The 17,130-nt window shown below is 44.4% G+C and overlaps 1 protein-coding gene across 2 annotated transcripts in view; it reads right to left on the bottom strand.

Annotated features, from left to right (window-relative positions):
* The window catches only part of ATOH8 (atonal bHLH transcription factor 8), a 90,259-nt gene extending 73,826 nt beyond the window's left edge, over positions 1-16,433 (bottom strand). Inside the window, exon 1 of one of the 2 annotated variants that reach the window (XM_029592751.1) lies at positions 15,491-16,433. In XM_029592751.1, the coding sequence (XP_029448611.1) occupies positions 15,491-16,069 (579 nt within the window). In that variant the 5' untranslated portion in view covers positions 16,070-16,433. The remainder of the gene's footprint in view (positions 1-15,490) is intronic. The other variant, XM_029592752.1, reaches the window with a different exon arrangement.
* Positions 16,434-17,130: the final 697 nt, after the last annotated feature.

Raw genomic sequence — 17,130 nt, 5'->3', positions numbered from 1 at the left:
GTTTTTACTCTGATTTTCTCCCTTTTAAAATAAAAGACTGAAAACGAAGGCCCTTACACATTGCTTTACACCAGTCCTGCATTTTCTAAAGGGAAGTCCACGGGGAACTGAGCTTTGAGAATTAGCTTGAAGATCTGGAGGTACTTTGTAAAAATCTCCCCCTGGAAGAGTGGGGAAGCGAGTCAGAGACCAGACCTCGTTAAGGACAGGACCATTAGAACTGAAAATCCTTTCATTAAAGTCACCTACACGTGTCCAATTAACTTTTATAGGGTAGTGGACCGCATGTTTTCTGATTTCCTCTGGAAAAAGAAACTTCCACATATAGTCTTCCGGAAACTTAAAATGAGGAAAAAGCAAAGAGAGGAGTTTAACTTCCCAAACTTTCTTCTGCATCATCGTGCATCATTCTTGTGCCAAGAAGGTTTGCAGTTACAAAGTTGGAGGGAAGAGATAATCCTTAATAGTGGGAGTTGGAGAAAGACTAATCTTTCCTCTGTCATATTCCAGGGATGGTTCCTACAAAAACTGCCAAGGAAAATTTGGTATTATGTTAATCTATAAAGCACATCAGAAACTGGACAATTCATCGAAAATTAAATGGAAAACACAGCACCATGATGATCCTATGATACAATCCAACATTTAAAGTTAACAATTCTTCCAATTCATGCAAAAAGACATCCCCCTGAAAATAACCATATTTCCCATCCCATCCCTAGACCCTTTCAAACTACGCAGTTCTCCCCAACATATCTCCTAAAATAAATCAGACCCAGCCCCACCAGGACCCTTCCAAAAGGTTCCTTATGCTGAGCCAATAGGCTGATAGTCTCTCTCTTCCTACAGCTACTGGCTTGGTGTTGATTCAAGATTTGGTGCTGCTGAGCAATGCCTTACACTTTGAAACATGTGTGCGATTCAAAACGCAAGGTGCCAGCAGATCACTGATGGATGCCAAGCAGGGCTCTCTCTGTAGACTGGCAAGACTTTGACTAACTATAAAGCTGAGACTGCAGCATCATGAAGTCTTCTGGCAGGGATATATCGTACACAGAGAGACCAAAATTTAGTAAAACCAGGAGCGAGGAGGTGATGAATTCCCCTGGGAGCATATCAATGGGCTGTGACAAAAAGGAGGCCAAGGGGAGTCCTGAATCAGAATGCTCAGCCTACTTGTGACTTTGCCCTAAATGGCAAAGAGATTTTATAGGAAGAGTAGATTCCTTGGTTTTTAAACCAATATTCCAGATGTTTTGCCTATGCCATTTAGGCTGAGAGATGAAAGGGCGTGGTAGGTCTGAGAGTTATTTCCAATGAAAGCGGTGCTGTGTGTGTTTGTACAAAGCTAAAACCATGACCTGCGTGTCTGAACTTCAGGCAGAAAGTTAGAAAACTGCCCTCATTCCTTTCAAGTAAGGGCAGGTGTTTTTGGCTTCATGCTCTTCATCCACTGTGACATCAGCATTTGGGGCATGCGCTGTAGGCTCTCCCTACCCCTAATTCCAGATGCTCAACGGGAGGGTGCATACCCCAAAAGAAATATTGAGGGTAGACGCTAATGAAAAAACAACTGAGGCTGCATAAACCCCAGTTATTCAAAAAGACCAAGATGAACGGCAGACGCTTCTTTATTTGAATTCAGAATGCACAGTTTTTATTAAAAAATGTATCTCCGAACCAAATATCCTACTATGAACCACTGAAGTCGCTATAGGTCTCATGTGATGAGCCTTGTTACAGTCTATAATCTGTAAGCCAGCTAGCGCATAATAGTGAGCAATACAGTACGCTAACCAAATGGACAGAGTTCATTTGGCAACTGACCTTCCCAATCTGTTGGGATCAAAGGAAACAAATGGTTGACCAGCTTGACAGCAAGGGTGAGTCCTTTTTAGGTATTTCGCAAGGGCTTCCTTACAATCCTGATCTCCTTTGTGTGCATGTGGTTTTGTAAAGAATGTAGGTAGCACAATAACTTGATTAAAGTGGGGTGCAGATACTACTGAAAGGAATTTTGGGTGAATTTGTAGAACCACCCCTATTACAAAAAAAAACAAAAACCTGAAGATATGATGAATATGAAACTAGAGCCTATAGTTCAACAGAGCCTGGTGAAAATCTTCAAGTCCACTGACTCAAGCAATTCGAAAGGAGATTTTACAAACTGTGCTAAGACTACATTAAGGTCTCAAGGTACTGGAGCTTTACAGATTGGAGGTTTGGAATATCCTCCATGAAGTGCTTTCATGAAGTTTGATATCAAACTATGGAGAGACAGATCAGAGCTTTTTCCATCTGCTGGCAATAAACCACTATGGCACAGAGATGAATTCTGACTGAAGGGGTGCTAAGACCCGAGGAAGAGAGTCAGAACAGATACTGAAGCAAGTTCTTAGGGCCACAAAAGAAGAGATGTAGCTGGCTGGTCCGACACAAAGTCGAAAACCTCATCCATTTGAAACTGTAGGATTTTCTGATAGAAGGTTTCCTGATGAAAAATTAGATCATCATTCACCTCTTGAGGAAGAAGTAAGGAAGAGATAACTGCATGCTGAACATCCATGCCCTAAGGGCCAGCATGGCTGGTTCAAATGGCAAAGCTTTCCTTCCTCCTGGGTGATGAAAATCTGAGACATTCCCAATGGAAGGGGAGATTGAACTGACAGACGGCCAAGATATGGATACCACCACTTGCAGTGGCCAGGCCGGTGCTCTGAAGATTACCCTCACCTTGTCTCAAAGGACCTTCTGGATAGTCCTAGTGATTACAGGAATCGATGGGTATGAATGGAGTAAACAGACACATCAGTCTAGAACAAAAGCATCAGGAGACGATCTGTAGCTGCTTTGATTTATGAAGCAGAACTTCTTGACCATTTTGTTGTCTTCTGAGGCAAACAGATCAATTCCCAAACTTCCCCAGTGACTGATCAAGTTATCCATGATTCCCTTATCCAAGGACCACTGTGCAATTGTAATACCCTGCTGAGGCGGTCCGCCAATATAGTCTGTATTCCCATAAGTAGATCACATGGAATGGCCATGACCAGATTCCAAGGGCCTCCTGGCAGAGGGCGTAAGAGCCCGTACCTCCTTGTTTACGTAGAGCATGGTCACTTGTTTGTCCATCTGGATTAATATTCTTTCCCAAAAAAGATAGAGAAAGCTCTTAAAGAATAGAGGATGACTCACAGCTCCTCTATGGACGATCCTTGGGTTCATATCATACTGGTGTATATCCTCTACCTACTGGTGGAGGTACTGGTGTCAGTAAACAGAGTCACTTGATGTAGTAGGTCACACAAGAGACCCACATTCATAAATTCTGGATTCATCCATCACAAACATGATGCACTCATCTTGGGGTTTACTGACATTTTGTGGGATAACGGCTGAAAGAGCTAATCCCATTGTCTTCAGAGGCCCCACTGAAGGTGCAGATCAATCAGAGAAACCTCATGCACCACTGTAGCCATAGGTCAGAGAACAACCAGGTTCATCCTCACTGATGCTTGGTCCTGCTGAAGGAGAGACCTTACCAGGCCCATCAGCAAAACAACTCTTTTGATGGGGAGAAATGATTTTTCTTGAAGACAGTCTATCCGGTTTCGTATAAACTGAATTCTCTGAGCTGGAACCAGATTTGACTTGGCAAAGTTGACTAGGAGACCCAATGACTGGAGCAGCAGTATGGGCTTCTCAAGTGACTACAAAACCCCTAACAGGGATATGCCCATCACCAACCAATCATCCAGGTATGGGAAAGCATAGACTCCCTGCTGATGAAGCTGTGTTGCCACTATCACAAGGCATTTTATGAACAACCTTGGGACTGCTGGGAGGCCAAAGAAGAGCACTTTGTATTAGCAGTGTATTTCCTTCGCCAAAAATCTGAGGAATTTTCAATGGACATGGTAAACTGAAACATGTGCGTAAGTGTCCTTCCTCAGCTGAATGAAAGGAAGAACTGTCTGGAGGGAACTCATCTTAAACAGCTCCCATACTAACAACTTTTCAACCTCCGCAAGTCCAGAATAGGCCTCAAGTCCCCTGACTTCTTGGGGATTAGGTAATACCAGGAATAGAATCCCTGGTCACACACCTGAAAAGAGATAGGTTCAACCATCTTCTACTGAAGGAGGAACTCCACTTCCAACTGCAACTAAGCAGATTAAGAAGGGTCTGAGCTGAAGATTGAAATCTGTTGGGTTGGAAAAAAGTGTGAAAGCTATGCAAGTGGTAGCCATACTACACTATTTTCAGGATCTTGGCAACACAGCACTATTCTGGAAGGAAAGGCTGAAACCTTTCCCCCATCGGAGAAGGCAGATATCAAACAAGTCAAAAACCAGTCCTGGGCTTAACTACATCTGCTGCTGAGCCTTTGGCTGATGACTTTCCCTATGTGAACTTTTATTGGGCAGCTGCTGAAGAATGGGAGGATCCTGATGCTTGGACAAGTCACTTTACCCTCCATTGCCTCAGGTACAAACTTAGATTGTAAGCCCTCTGGGGATTGGAAAATACCTACAGTACCTGAATGTAAATCGATATGATATGTCAAATCGAATGTCGGTATATAAAAAATAAATGCTAAAAGAGTAGAATGGATGACTCTGGAAGAATGGAAACTTGTAGGAAAAGTACTGGCATCAGGCAGGAGTGGGTTGGTCTCCCACCGCAGTTAATAAAGACTTTACTGTGGATTGATGCTCCTTAATCAGAGCTGTCTCCTCAACTTTGTCACTAAACAAATTGTTCTCTATCGGAGTACATTTGCGAGAGATCAATCATGGATATTCTCATGGAAGCCACTCTCCTACAAAAGTCCTGGCCATGATATCAAAAGCTTTTTAAGGGAACAGATGAGGTGCTTGTCATATTCCTCCAAATCCACTTCTGCTTAACAGATGTCTGACTGCTCTGGTTCTACTAAATCCATCAGAGGATATAGCTTTTGCATGCATTCATACAGATACTGCACTATGTAGGGCTGGTTAGCCACAATCCAGGCATTCAGAATGGATCCCTGAAAGACCTTAGTCCCCAAACATGTCCAATACTTTTGGCTCCTTCCCAGGAGGCACACTGGAATGATCACATGTGCTTGGCACATTTCAACACTATCTCCGCCAAGTGGTGCAGAAGCTGAATGACCCCAAAACCCGGGGAAGCCTGGACCTTGTACTTTAAATCCAGAATTGGGGGTCACTGGAAGGTATGATATCAGCATCTGTCACATCCTTATCTGGAGCTTGTGAACTAAGATAGCCATGTAATTTGCTGAAGGCTGAAGGACCAGAAAACATCTGCATTTGGGTCCTTCTTATTTCTAACACTGATAAATAGTGTTTTTTTGCCAGTTTATCCAAGAACTTGGAGCAGCAGAAATTTTCCTCCAGAGAAATATGCTGACAGGTCTGACAGGGGATCTGAAGGAATCCCTATAGAATCTTCCTACTCTCCCGACCATAGGGGAAACACTGAGCCATGACCCCAAAGAGGATAAGGATGACTAAGGAGGACAGACAAAGATCTAAACATATATAACCTAGAGGAAAGGCGAGATAGGGGAGAAATGAGAGCCATTTAAATGCCTCCATGGTTTTCATGCACAGAAGGAGAGCCCCTTTCAAAGAAAAGGAGACTCTAGAATGAGGGGTCATGATTGTAAAAGAGGGTAGACTCAGGAGTAAACTAAGTGAATATTTATTTACAAAGAAGGTAGTAGATATATGCAAAAGCCTCCCCATGGAAGTAGTGGAAAAAAGGGCAAGGAATTCAAGAAAGCATGGGATAAGCACAGAGAATTTCTGAGAGAGTGGTATGGATTGTAAAGCTGAATAGTTGATGTGGATGGGAAGATGAGATAGGCCATATGGTCTTTTAATTTTATTCATTTATATTCTGTTTTTCGGCACTTCAAAGTGTATTACGTCCAGGTACAGGTATTTTTCTACCATCATGTTTCTAGGAGATTTGTTTCTGGCTGGACAAGGAAATGTCTGGTAGGATTTTCTTCTGACTTGTTGTATTGACATCTTCCATTGAAGTGCACCTTGGTTCATGAATGGTGTCAGCTAACACCTCTTTCCACACCATAGCATCGCTGGCAGAACTCCTGGGCAAATGCGTTCAAGAGCTCTACTCTGACACAACTGATGTCATCCTGGCATGCCACACCAAGTGTGTTGATGTGTCCTAGAATGTGAGCTCTACCCCAAGGATATAGATGACACCCTGGTTGGCCTTGGGTTCAGATAAAGCAAATGGTTTAGTGCAATGGTGACCTTCTGTGCCATGAAGGAACCTATGCTGATAAGGGCCTATATTTGTGAAGCCCTGTACCAGTGGCACCGATCTTTTCTTTGCTTCAAGGGAGATGGCTCAAAAGGGGATACCTTGCATCATTTAGGTGCTCTTCTCAGTTCATCATCCCATGCTTCTGTGCCGCATTCAACCCCTGATCTGAGATGGATCTGGGAATCGACACCATGAGGGGGAGGAGGAAGAGTGTTCCCATGTCCATGGGAGACAGCAAGAGAGAGGGAAGAATCTTGTCTTGATTTTCTGCATCAAACGTCCGACCATGCCTTGCTCCTGGGCAAGGAGTGGCTCCACGCACAGCCTTGTGCTAAGGCTGCAGGCTCCTACCCAACGGCACTTTCTTTCGGGGCTTCCATTTTTCAGGCATGGTGCTGTTGTGCCCTAGGGAACATCTAACCACAGCTATAACAGTTAGAGGAGATATTGTTGAGGCCCAGCAAATGGAGTGCATGATGGCTATCCAATGCCCAAAGATGCAGGTCTTAAAGCCACTGACCGCAAGCTTCATAGCCTTTAACTTTTCCACTCACCTGATTTTGTTTTTTTGTAGAACTTAAAAGTTCTATTTGAGGCGCTGCCAAAGCAGCAGTGAAAATAGAAGAAAACAAGGCAGTACAAGAGTATTTATGCCAAAGATTGAAAACATGTTAAGAGAAAGAGCAGGACATATCCAAGGACTAGCACAGATGACCAAGGGGCTCGTGAAGCAGCATTATACATGGAGGAACTCGTAAGGATGCTCCGTAAAGTTTTTACTGAGCTCTGAGAGCTGGGTCAGTGTTGGTGCCATTGGTGGACACTGCCCACGTGTTATGGCTAATTTATGTCCATTTGTTGTCTAAGAGTATCACAGATCTCTGGCTCTTGTAGAACATGAAGCAGAGGAAGGTAAAATAATTTGTACAAAGTCACAACGAAGCCTGTGTCAGAGACAGGAATTCAATTTCCTCCTTCCTAGCCTGTTACCTGTGCCACAAAGTACAAACAGTAGTGGTTCTTATGTTCAGGTTTGTTTGTGTTTGCTGGGGGTTGTTTGTTTTTTTTTGTACAGCATTGACTAAGCTGTGCCAAATAAGTTAAAAATATATTAAAAAATTGTTCCAAAAGTGCCAGATCCCACCTCTTCCTGGAGCTGGCAGATTGAGAGGTATAGACAGACATGGTGTTTGCTGAATTTCTGAAAACCGGTTAAAACATCAAAACAGAGCCTAGCAAGATGCACATGAAGTGTGGTAGATGGTAAGGTAGACTTTGGATGAACTAAACCTCTCCAAGAATGTACTGTCCTGCCTCGAGCCGGAAATGTATGCCGATTTATCCATCCTTCTCTTCACCCCTTTTATAACATCTTGGGTTCTCTCTCACCCTCTCTACATTTTTTTTTTTTTTTGCACGGAATACAAAATGCTAAGCAATGGAACCTTTTGATCCCATCCTGTTATTTTCCCTTTTATATTCTCTCTTCTGTGCTTCTGTATGAATTGCCAAGTTTCTACGGCTTCCTTATGTTTTGTGGAGTTGAAGTAACATGTTTGTGCAAGATGTGAGCTGATGACAATTACAAGACACTCCACGGCAGTTAAGACTGGCTTTACTGAGCACGGGGGAGCCCTATGGAAAAGATCAGGCATACTCTAGAAGCCGTAGAGGAACGTCACTGCAGAACTGCCTTAGCTGAGGGAGGAGGGAACTCATGGGCCACACTGATGACAAAGTCGGTCACTAGGACACCCATGTCACATGACTCACGGAAATGGCATGCACACAGTCAGTGTTTCTAGCAGTTTTACCAGGGGCCCGTGCTCATTGTATGCTGCCACTGTCTGTGCGGGCACTACTCTCTTATCCCCAATCCCAAATATTTTGAGAGATTGGGAGCCCAGGGCATAAGGAATACCCCAGGGAATGGTGTGAAGTCATGATAAGCTGGCGCTATTCTCGGTTGCTAGAAAAACCGGGCAACAGCAAGAGCATAATATAGGGAAAGCCAAGTACTCACGAGAAGAACAAAAACTGTGTGCATCACAGTCAGAAAAAAATAAATTCTTTATTCAGACTTATGACTAGCCAGTGGAGTCCCAGGCAGACAGAATGCGGATAAGAACATAAGAAATTGCCATGCTGGGTCAGACCAAGGGTCCATCAAGCCCAGCATCCTGTTTCCAACAGAGGTCAAACCAGGCCACAAAAACCTGGCAATTACCTAAACACCAAGAAGAGCCCATGCAACTGATGCAATTAATAGCAGTGGCTATTCCCTAAGTAAACTTGATTAATAGCCGTTAATGGACTTCTCCTCCAAGAACTTATCCAAACCTTTTATGAACCCAGCTACAGTAACTGCACTAACCACATCCTCTGGCAACAAATTCCAGAGCTTAATTGTGCTTTGAGTGAAAAAGAATTTTCTCCGATTAGTCTTAAATGTGCTACTTGCTAACTTCATGGAATGCCCCCCAGTCTATTATCCGAAAGTGTAAATAACCAATTCACATCTACTTGTTTAAGACCTCTCATGATCTTAAAGACCTCTATCATATCCCCCCTCAGCCGTCTCTTCTCCAAGCTGAACAGCCCCAACCTCCTTCAGCCTTTCCTCATAGGGGAGCTGTTCCATCCCCTTTATCATTTTGGTTGCCCTTCTCTGTACCTTCTCCTATCTTTTTTGAGATGTGGCGACCAGAATTGTACACAGTATTCAAGGTGCGGTCTCACCATGGAGGCATTATGACATTTTCCGTTTTATTAACATTCCCTTCCTAATAATTCCTAACATTCTGTTTGCTTTTTGACTGCTGCAGCACACTGAGCCGTCGATTTCAAAGTATTATCCACTATGATGCCTAGATCTTCTTCCTAGGTGGTAGCTCCTAATATGGAACCTAACATCGTGTAACTACAGCAAGGGTTATTTTTCCCTATATGCAACACCTTGCACTTGTCCACATTAAATTTCATCTGCCATTTGGATGCCCAATCTTCTAGTCTTGCAAGGTCCTCCTGTAATGTATCACAATCCGCTTGTGATTTAACTACTCTGAATAATTTTGTATCATCTGCAAATTTGATAACCTCAATCGTCGTATTCCTTTCCAGATCATTTATTTATATATATATATATATATATATATATATATATATATATTGAAAAGCACTGGTCCAAGTACAGATCCATGAGGCACTCCACTGTTTACCCTTTTCCACTGAGAAAATTGACCATGTAATCCTACTCTCTGTTTCCTGTCTTTTAACCAGTTTGTAATCCACGAAAGTACATCGCATCCTATCCCATGACGGAGTTCTTTTGGTCCATTGCTATCTATTGGTCAACGAGAGATGGCGACTCTGAGGGGAAGAAAAACTACGCAAAGGAGATGGAGGTGAACTGGGAGGAAGTGAAGTAAAGCGTGAAAGTTAGGAGGGAAGAGAGGGAGAAATGGAGGGTTAAGAGGAAGGAAAGATGCAAACAGGGAAGATGGTCCAGGTGGGAGCTAGGGTGAGATGGGCTGGGAGAGGTGAGGCAGAAAAAAGTAAGCTGGAGGGCTGGGGGAGCAATGGGTTGAGAGACGGAGCGATGAAAAAATAAGATGGAAAAGGGGAGATGGAGGGGTGACAGCTGAAAAGACAGGGAGAGAAGGGGTAGAAAAGTTGGAGTTAGGAAAAGATGGTGAAGCGATAGGAAACACAGAAAGAAGGTGGAAGAGATGAAAAAAAGAGCATAGATAGAAAATGGTTATATTTAATTTAAATATATGAACGCTCAAAGTTGTAAATGTCTATCTTACATGTATATATTTTTTAAGTGATTTTATTATATGTGTAGTAGGTGACGTGGCAACGTTCTACTGATTTATCTCACAAATAGTTTTGACACATTTTCCGTGCTCTTTTTTTTCCTCACCTCCCCTCCCGTTTCCCTCTCACTGAAGTCAATAATTCAAAACCTTAGGCTTTCTGTTAAAAACCGACATTCAGGCTGAAGGAGTAGGGCGGGAGAGCAGGCTTGAGTTTTATGGAGAGAAAGAGCACCAGTGGAAATGCCAAGAATAACCGACCCAAGAAATCCAAGCACTGCATGTGAACTTCCCAGCCTCCTCTCCAGTGCTGCCGTGCTGCCTTCTCACCCATCACCTCCATCTTCTCTGCGGGAGGAGATGGGTATTTGAGTCTCATACCCACCTAGAAATACTTCAAAGCAGCACCTTCACTTAGCCAACCATAAATAACTTCTGAACCAGTCTGCCACTGCAATCGTAGAATATTTTTCAAATAAAATGATACCCTCCTTTTGGAGGAAAAACAGCTAAATTTTTAATCAGCTATTACCTGAGCAATTCTTACTCAAAGGCAAAAGTCAGTTCCCCCCCCCCCCCCACCCCCGCCTGCCCCATAATGGATCCAATTAAAGGTCGAAAAAAAACAAACTGCCTAGATACCAGTTCTCAGTCTTTTTGGCTAAGATGAATAGTAGCTTAAGAAGTGACTGGATGTCAATCCCTTTTGGCTGAGATTAAGAACCTGTACAATACAAGAGTTAACTCTCTGCCCCCCCGACCTCACTAGGTACACACCATTTGGACCTTGGTTAAATTGTGAGTATTAAACCACCTATTTAAACAATTATATATATATATATATATATATACATTCAAGCATTCCCTTAACTTACTTAGTCTTCCACAGCTCCCATAGACTGTTTTCATACTGTTGACGTCCAGAACCTATGCTCATGTTTTTACTCATCAATAAGAAATTTCTCCCTCCCCCCCCCCTCCACGAACAATCTTCCTTCCCCCCTCCCCCCCATTAGCAAACCTCCCTCCCCATTGTGCTCTAATAGTGCATACTGCTACTGTTCCTAGTTATGTTATGTTATATTATCCAAGTTGTTCACTCCCTTGTTCATTGTAAGACATATGTTGTCATTGTTTTCTACTTGTTATAATGTAAACCGGAGTGATAAGTAATTCTGTTACCTGAACTTCGGTATAAAAAAAAGTTATAAATAAATATACATACATATATATATATATATATATATATATATATATATATACACACACACATTACACAAATGCTAAATTCTAGGAGGGGTGCGGTTCAACATAGCCAGGGTTTAATTGATTGTACTAAATCTGATATTTTAATTGTTCAGCCACGCTGTCAGGATGCACGCATCTAATTGAAACACATTTATGAATGGCCTTAACAAGTACATTTCACATATGATCAGCTGGCAAACACCTGCATGGTCGAGAGCAGCAGATAGAGTTGGTGTGTACACGTTCTGCCAGCTGGGGACGTACCCTGTGGCGAGGCTCGTTGTTGAAGGGGAGGGGCGTGGAAGGAAGGGAAGAGAGAGGAGTACCAATTAGATCATTTCAAATAGAAACCGAGACCCTGGGAAAGACGGCAATTAAGAGACAGAAGAATTTGTAAAGGGGGGGGGGTGGGGGCAGCTGCCACCCCTGGCACACTGTGGGTCAAACCCCCTAAAGGAAAATGTGAATGAAGACAGAAGAGCTGCAAGTTGGCAAGGAATATTTTATGACAAGTTTTGTGAGTCATTTTATTGACACCGAGACCATACAAAAACTGGCAAACGAAGATTAGCCACCATGGCCACATTTTTGCCAGTGTGTACACTGTCGGGAATTGGTGAAACTATTTGCACCGACTTATTCCCAAGTCCTTAGTGTCCTGCTAGAGACCAATCTCAGGCAAAAAAGATAGGCTGCTATTGTCAGACTTGAGAGAAAAGAAAACAGATTTTTGGCATAGACTACGAAGAAATCATGTGGATATCCTGGCTGTCAGTGCCGGCTAATGCACCCAGCGAAAATGCCAGACTGGCAGTCAGAGCCACGGCTTCTTAGACTGTAATATATATATTCAACATCGGCAAATTGATTTTGCAAGTGCTACAAAACTTGGAAGTACATACAACCCTCAACTTCAATAAAACAACGCAAACAAACAAAAAAATTGCAAGATAGTAGTTGTTGATCTATTGCCAACACACAGCCCTAGAATCCTACATCCAAGTGTCAGTAATACTTTTTCAGGCACCTGCAAGAATTTCAGTGTTAACAGAAAGCCTTAATGTAGTATTTGTTAGGTACTTTTGCTATGTCTGTCACCCTTTATATATTTCTCCTTTTCACCTCCACATTTCCTCCTTTCATTAATATATCTAAAAAAAAAAAAAAAAAAAGTTTTATCACTCTACTATTTGCTTTACTATTTTTTTTTCCTCCACTGGTTCCTCTGCTGCTCTGATCGCCTTCCCTGCTCCCTCAGGGGCTGATGCAATAAGGCGCACGTTGAAAACGGGCACTCGTATTGAGCGCCTGTTTTCTTAATGCACATGCAGTCACATCCCCCTGGGCGCCCAATGCAGTATTAAAATGCAAGGCTGCATAAAAAAAAAAAAAAAAGGGGGTGTGAATATCCCACAGATATAAACATATTGTACACCATTGTGATGTAACTATGAATGATGGTATAAAAAAGCTTTTAAATAAAATAAATAAATAAATAAATAAATAGGGGAGAACTGTGTGGCCCTAGCGCTCAAATGCATCCGGCACTCAATACGAGCGTCCGTTTTTATCCCACTTCTTCTGGCCGACTTTGCTGAGGTTGCTGAAGATGCCCACAGCTAAACGCCCTTTGCTATGGGCATCTAAATTGTGCATCCAGAAGAATTGTTTTTGTTTTTTTTTTTTAAATCAAGCCAATATACATTTATTTTTCAACATCACAAGCAGTAAATTTAAATGTCACAATGATACTAAGTAGGAGGAACCGCAGAAGACCGTATTTATTCATTTCTCCTGAGCCCTCGACTCGCGGATTGACTTTACGTTATTTCCGGGGCTGCAGTTAAATTTGCTAAGTTAAAAAGTGTGCATTGGGCGCCCAGCGATTTTCTAATAGCCTCATCTACATGGAATTTACATGTGATGGGTGCTATCAGCTACATATCTGTTTGGGCGCGTGGTTTGAACGCTCTAATCTCCTTATCGCACCGGGTGCTAGTCTAGCGTGTCCAACCACGTGTAAACCTGTGCGCACTTTAATGCATCGGCCCTTCAATCTTTCGTAACATTTTTCCTTGTCCTCTGAGATCCCTCCTATCTTCTCAAGGCTAACAATGGCATGCAGTAAGATTCACAGTATGGGAGTCAGTAAATACACCGAAGAGAGGGATGGGGAAAGGAGCAGAGGAGAAATAAGAGGAGACAGAAAGGATGGAACAGAGTAAGATCAAACCCCAGCAGTTAATCAGGGGATGAGGGGGCAGAGGAGAGCGAGAGAGTAAGTTAACAGGTGAGACAGAAAGGACATGGGGACAAAAGGGAAAAAGCAAAGCTAAGGAGAATGACATGGAGCAAACTGTCAGCCTTCCCTCTCATTTCCCCCATCCCCCCGCCAAGCCCTGCTTCTTCATCTCCCCTTCTCCTCACATCCCATTTCTACTTCTCCATCATTCCCTCACCAAACTCTTTATCTCCATCTGTTTCTCACCCACTCCCCACCCTCTGATGATCACAGGCACAGTAGCTCCCTTGCTTGTTGGTGCCGTCAGCTGGCACTTTGCTCCTTGTTTGGCTGCTTACCCTGCAGGGCTGCACCTATAGCACTTCAAGGCTTATTAATGACATGGGGGCCGCACTGGCTCCTGCCGGCACTGTGGTGGTCAGGGGCGGGGGGGGGGGGGTGGTGGAGGTGGGAGAAGAAAGCCCCTGGCCCTGAGTTTGTTGATGGCATGAAGTGTGTTGGGGGGGGGGGGGGGGAGAGGAGGGTCATCTTCCAGCCTTATCAGCCAGTGAGGAGGAGGAAAGCCTGCATAAGTTCCTAACTGGAGAGTAGGTTTGCCAACTGGCTCCACATTTCCAGGACAGGTTGATCCAGCTCTGGTTTTACCCCACTGTATGCAAGACTACCAGTCCCTGCATGCAGTAGGGTAAAACCAGGACTGGATCAGCCTGTCCTGGAAATCTGAAGCCAGTTGGCAACCCTGCTGGAAAGCTGCACTGGCTCCTTCCTGGCTTTGTCAGCCAGCGGGGACATAGTGGAGCCTGAGACACATGGGCAGCTCCTTCAGTTGTTGTTGGTTGCACAGAAGGGTCACACTGGATCTCTCACGGAGAAGAATACGAGCTGCATGCGCTGTCAGTGCTGGCTAGGAGCCCGGTGGACCTCTCTCCCTCTCCTACTAGCAGGCACATGTGTTGTAACCAGGTGTGCAGCACCACATCTCCCCCTCCTCCACCCCCCCGAGGGTGCAAGCTTCCATTATACATGGGTGAAAAAAACATTTTCAGCATCCCCACTATAAAATTGTTCCGAATTCCATGCCAGTAGGCTGCACTCGTTTACCGACTTCTGTGTGGTGGCACCGGTGTTAATAATGACCACAGGGCCAGCCAGTAGCGGAATGCAAGAAAGCATGGGAAAAGCACAGAGGGAGAGGAGCAGTGATGGGAAAGCTGGGGGATCAACTGGGATCTATGGAATTGCACCAAGAATGAAAAGGGGCAGACTAGGTCATTTACTCTGCTTTCTACAGATTCACTTAATCCCTTGAGGGCAGTGGCATTTATTCCGCCCAAAAGGCTCGTCATTTCGCTCTTACCTTTTCAAGAGCCTGTTTTGAAAACCATGCTGGTTTTCTTTTCCTTCTTAAATTTACTTTCCTAATGCATCTATTTGTTGGTTTGTTTTTTTTTTACAATGGGTCCTTTTTAATTGAGCAAAATGCAAGACAGAGGGAAATAAACCCATTTACAAATGCTGTCGTTGAAGCAGAACTGTTAAAGGATCTTTCATAGAGAAGATGCTCACCCCCCCCCCCCCGACTCTCATAAATCAGGTCCTTTGTGCAATAAAACCAATGCTAAAACAGTTCAGACGCTATACTATTTTTATTTTATTTTTTTTAAATAGTGAGAAAACATGCAAAGAAGTTCATAGCATAGCATTTTACATAAATCTGCCACTATCGCGCCACATGTCTAACAGAATATCAATATATTTCGGGGGGAATGAAAAAAAAAGTGTATAACTTCACCGGAACGTAAGCCGCCTGCAAATGCAAAGGAAAGCGAGCAGGAGCTGCTGCTGCTGCTGGTTAGTGGGCGGGCGGGGGGCTTACCTGCTTCCTCAGAGCCTCGAAGGCTGCGCTGATCGTGTGCACCCGAGTGCGCTCCCTGGCGTTGGCCAGCAGCCTGCGGCTCTGCTGGATGGCTTTGATCTCGGAGGGGAGGCCGGCAGCGCCGTCCCCCTGCCGTCTCCTGGGCGAACCGGCGGGATCGGGGCTACCCCGGCCGTAAGCCTCGCGGGGCGGGTGCGAGGCGGCGCCGCCGCCGCCTTCCGGGCCTCGCGGGCACAGCACGATCCGGGAGGGCTCCGTCAGAGTCGGCGGCTCGAAGCCCTGGAAGGGCGCCAAGGCGTCCCTGCCCCGGCTCGGGAAGGCGCCGGTGCGCAAGTCCATGGCCTCGCCGGCGGCCCCCTGCCCCCCCCGTCCGGCCGCCGGGGGGCTCTCGCAGCTGCCGCCCTCCGCCGCCGCCGCCGCCGCCGTCCCGTTGCCCAGACCCGCGGCTCTGAAACTTCTGAAACCGTTCACTTGCTTCAGCGCCTCTTTGCTTTTCCTCTTCACCTTTTTGATCCCATTGATCTCTTTCACGCACAGGGGCTTCCAGTGCCTCTCGTCTATCATTTGCAGGTTTTTCATTTTAGCTTTAACGTTGTTGGGATTTGTTTGTTGTTCTGGTTTTTTGTTTTTTTTTTTTTTAAACAGCAGCCGGTGGAAACACCGTTCTCCCCCCACCGCCCCGTGCCCACCTTCCGCCCCTCAACCCCATCCAACAAGCAAAGCAAGAAGGCGATCTCTCTGCCGTGCAGCTTCCCCGGCCCTCAGAATGTCATCTGAAGTCCCTGCCGCATTGCCAGCATTTTTGGTGAATGCACACTGAGATCCATCTGTGTTTGTTTAGCCTCAGCTTACACAGAAGCCCCTGTTAGTGAGATCAGTCAGCACGCCGCCTGTTACACGGAGACTGCCTCACACAGCCAACAAGACCTTCCAGCCCCAAACAGCACACATGAGCTTTGCTTTTTTTTTTTTTTTTTTAAAGAAACAGGAAGCAGTTTTCAAAGCAGCTGTGCTGCCAATCTTCTTTCTTCATACGTATGTATGTCTGTCTGTGTGTATATACACACAGACAGACATACATATGTGTGTGTTGTGTGTGTGTGTTTGTGTGTGTATATGAATGATGTGTGTATTTTGGGGCAGAGTGCCCAAAAATATACATCTGCTCCTAAAATGCTGGACTACTCTCAATTCTCCCTCTTACACTGCCAGTGTCACAAGATCTGAAGTATGAAATAATCATATGGAGCCAAAATGATAATGTGTCATTAAAAATTAGCATACAATGTAAAACTGGATGAAGTCGGTCTAAGGACAAAAAAAAAAAAAAACAGATAGAAAAGAACAGATTAAAAAGTCCACATGGAAGGGGGATAATAAAGAACATGAAGTGGTTTGTTTTTTTTTAAACCAAAGATAAATTGTGACGGTTCATTATATTTTGGTCAAGGCTTCCCACTGGGCCTCTACACGCACCACCTTGTCTTTCTCACTGATGGCCAGAAGTGTTTAGTGCACTGATTTTGTTTAGAAGTGCCCGGTGGGCTTGGCAAATCTTCCTAATCTCTCTGGAGCAGAAGCATAAATTTGTTTCTCAAGCAGCCCTTTCACAATAATTGCTATGGATCAATCAAAAGCCA

The sequence above is a fragment of the Rhinatrema bivittatum genome, chromosome 1 (assembly GCF_901001135.1).
Source record: "Rhinatrema bivittatum chromosome 1, aRhiBiv1.1, whole genome shotgun sequence".
NCBI lineage: Eukaryota > Metazoa > Chordata > Amphibia > Gymnophiona > Rhinatrematidae > Rhinatrema > Rhinatrema bivittatum.
This window is presented reverse-complemented; position numbering and strand designations above follow the sequence as displayed.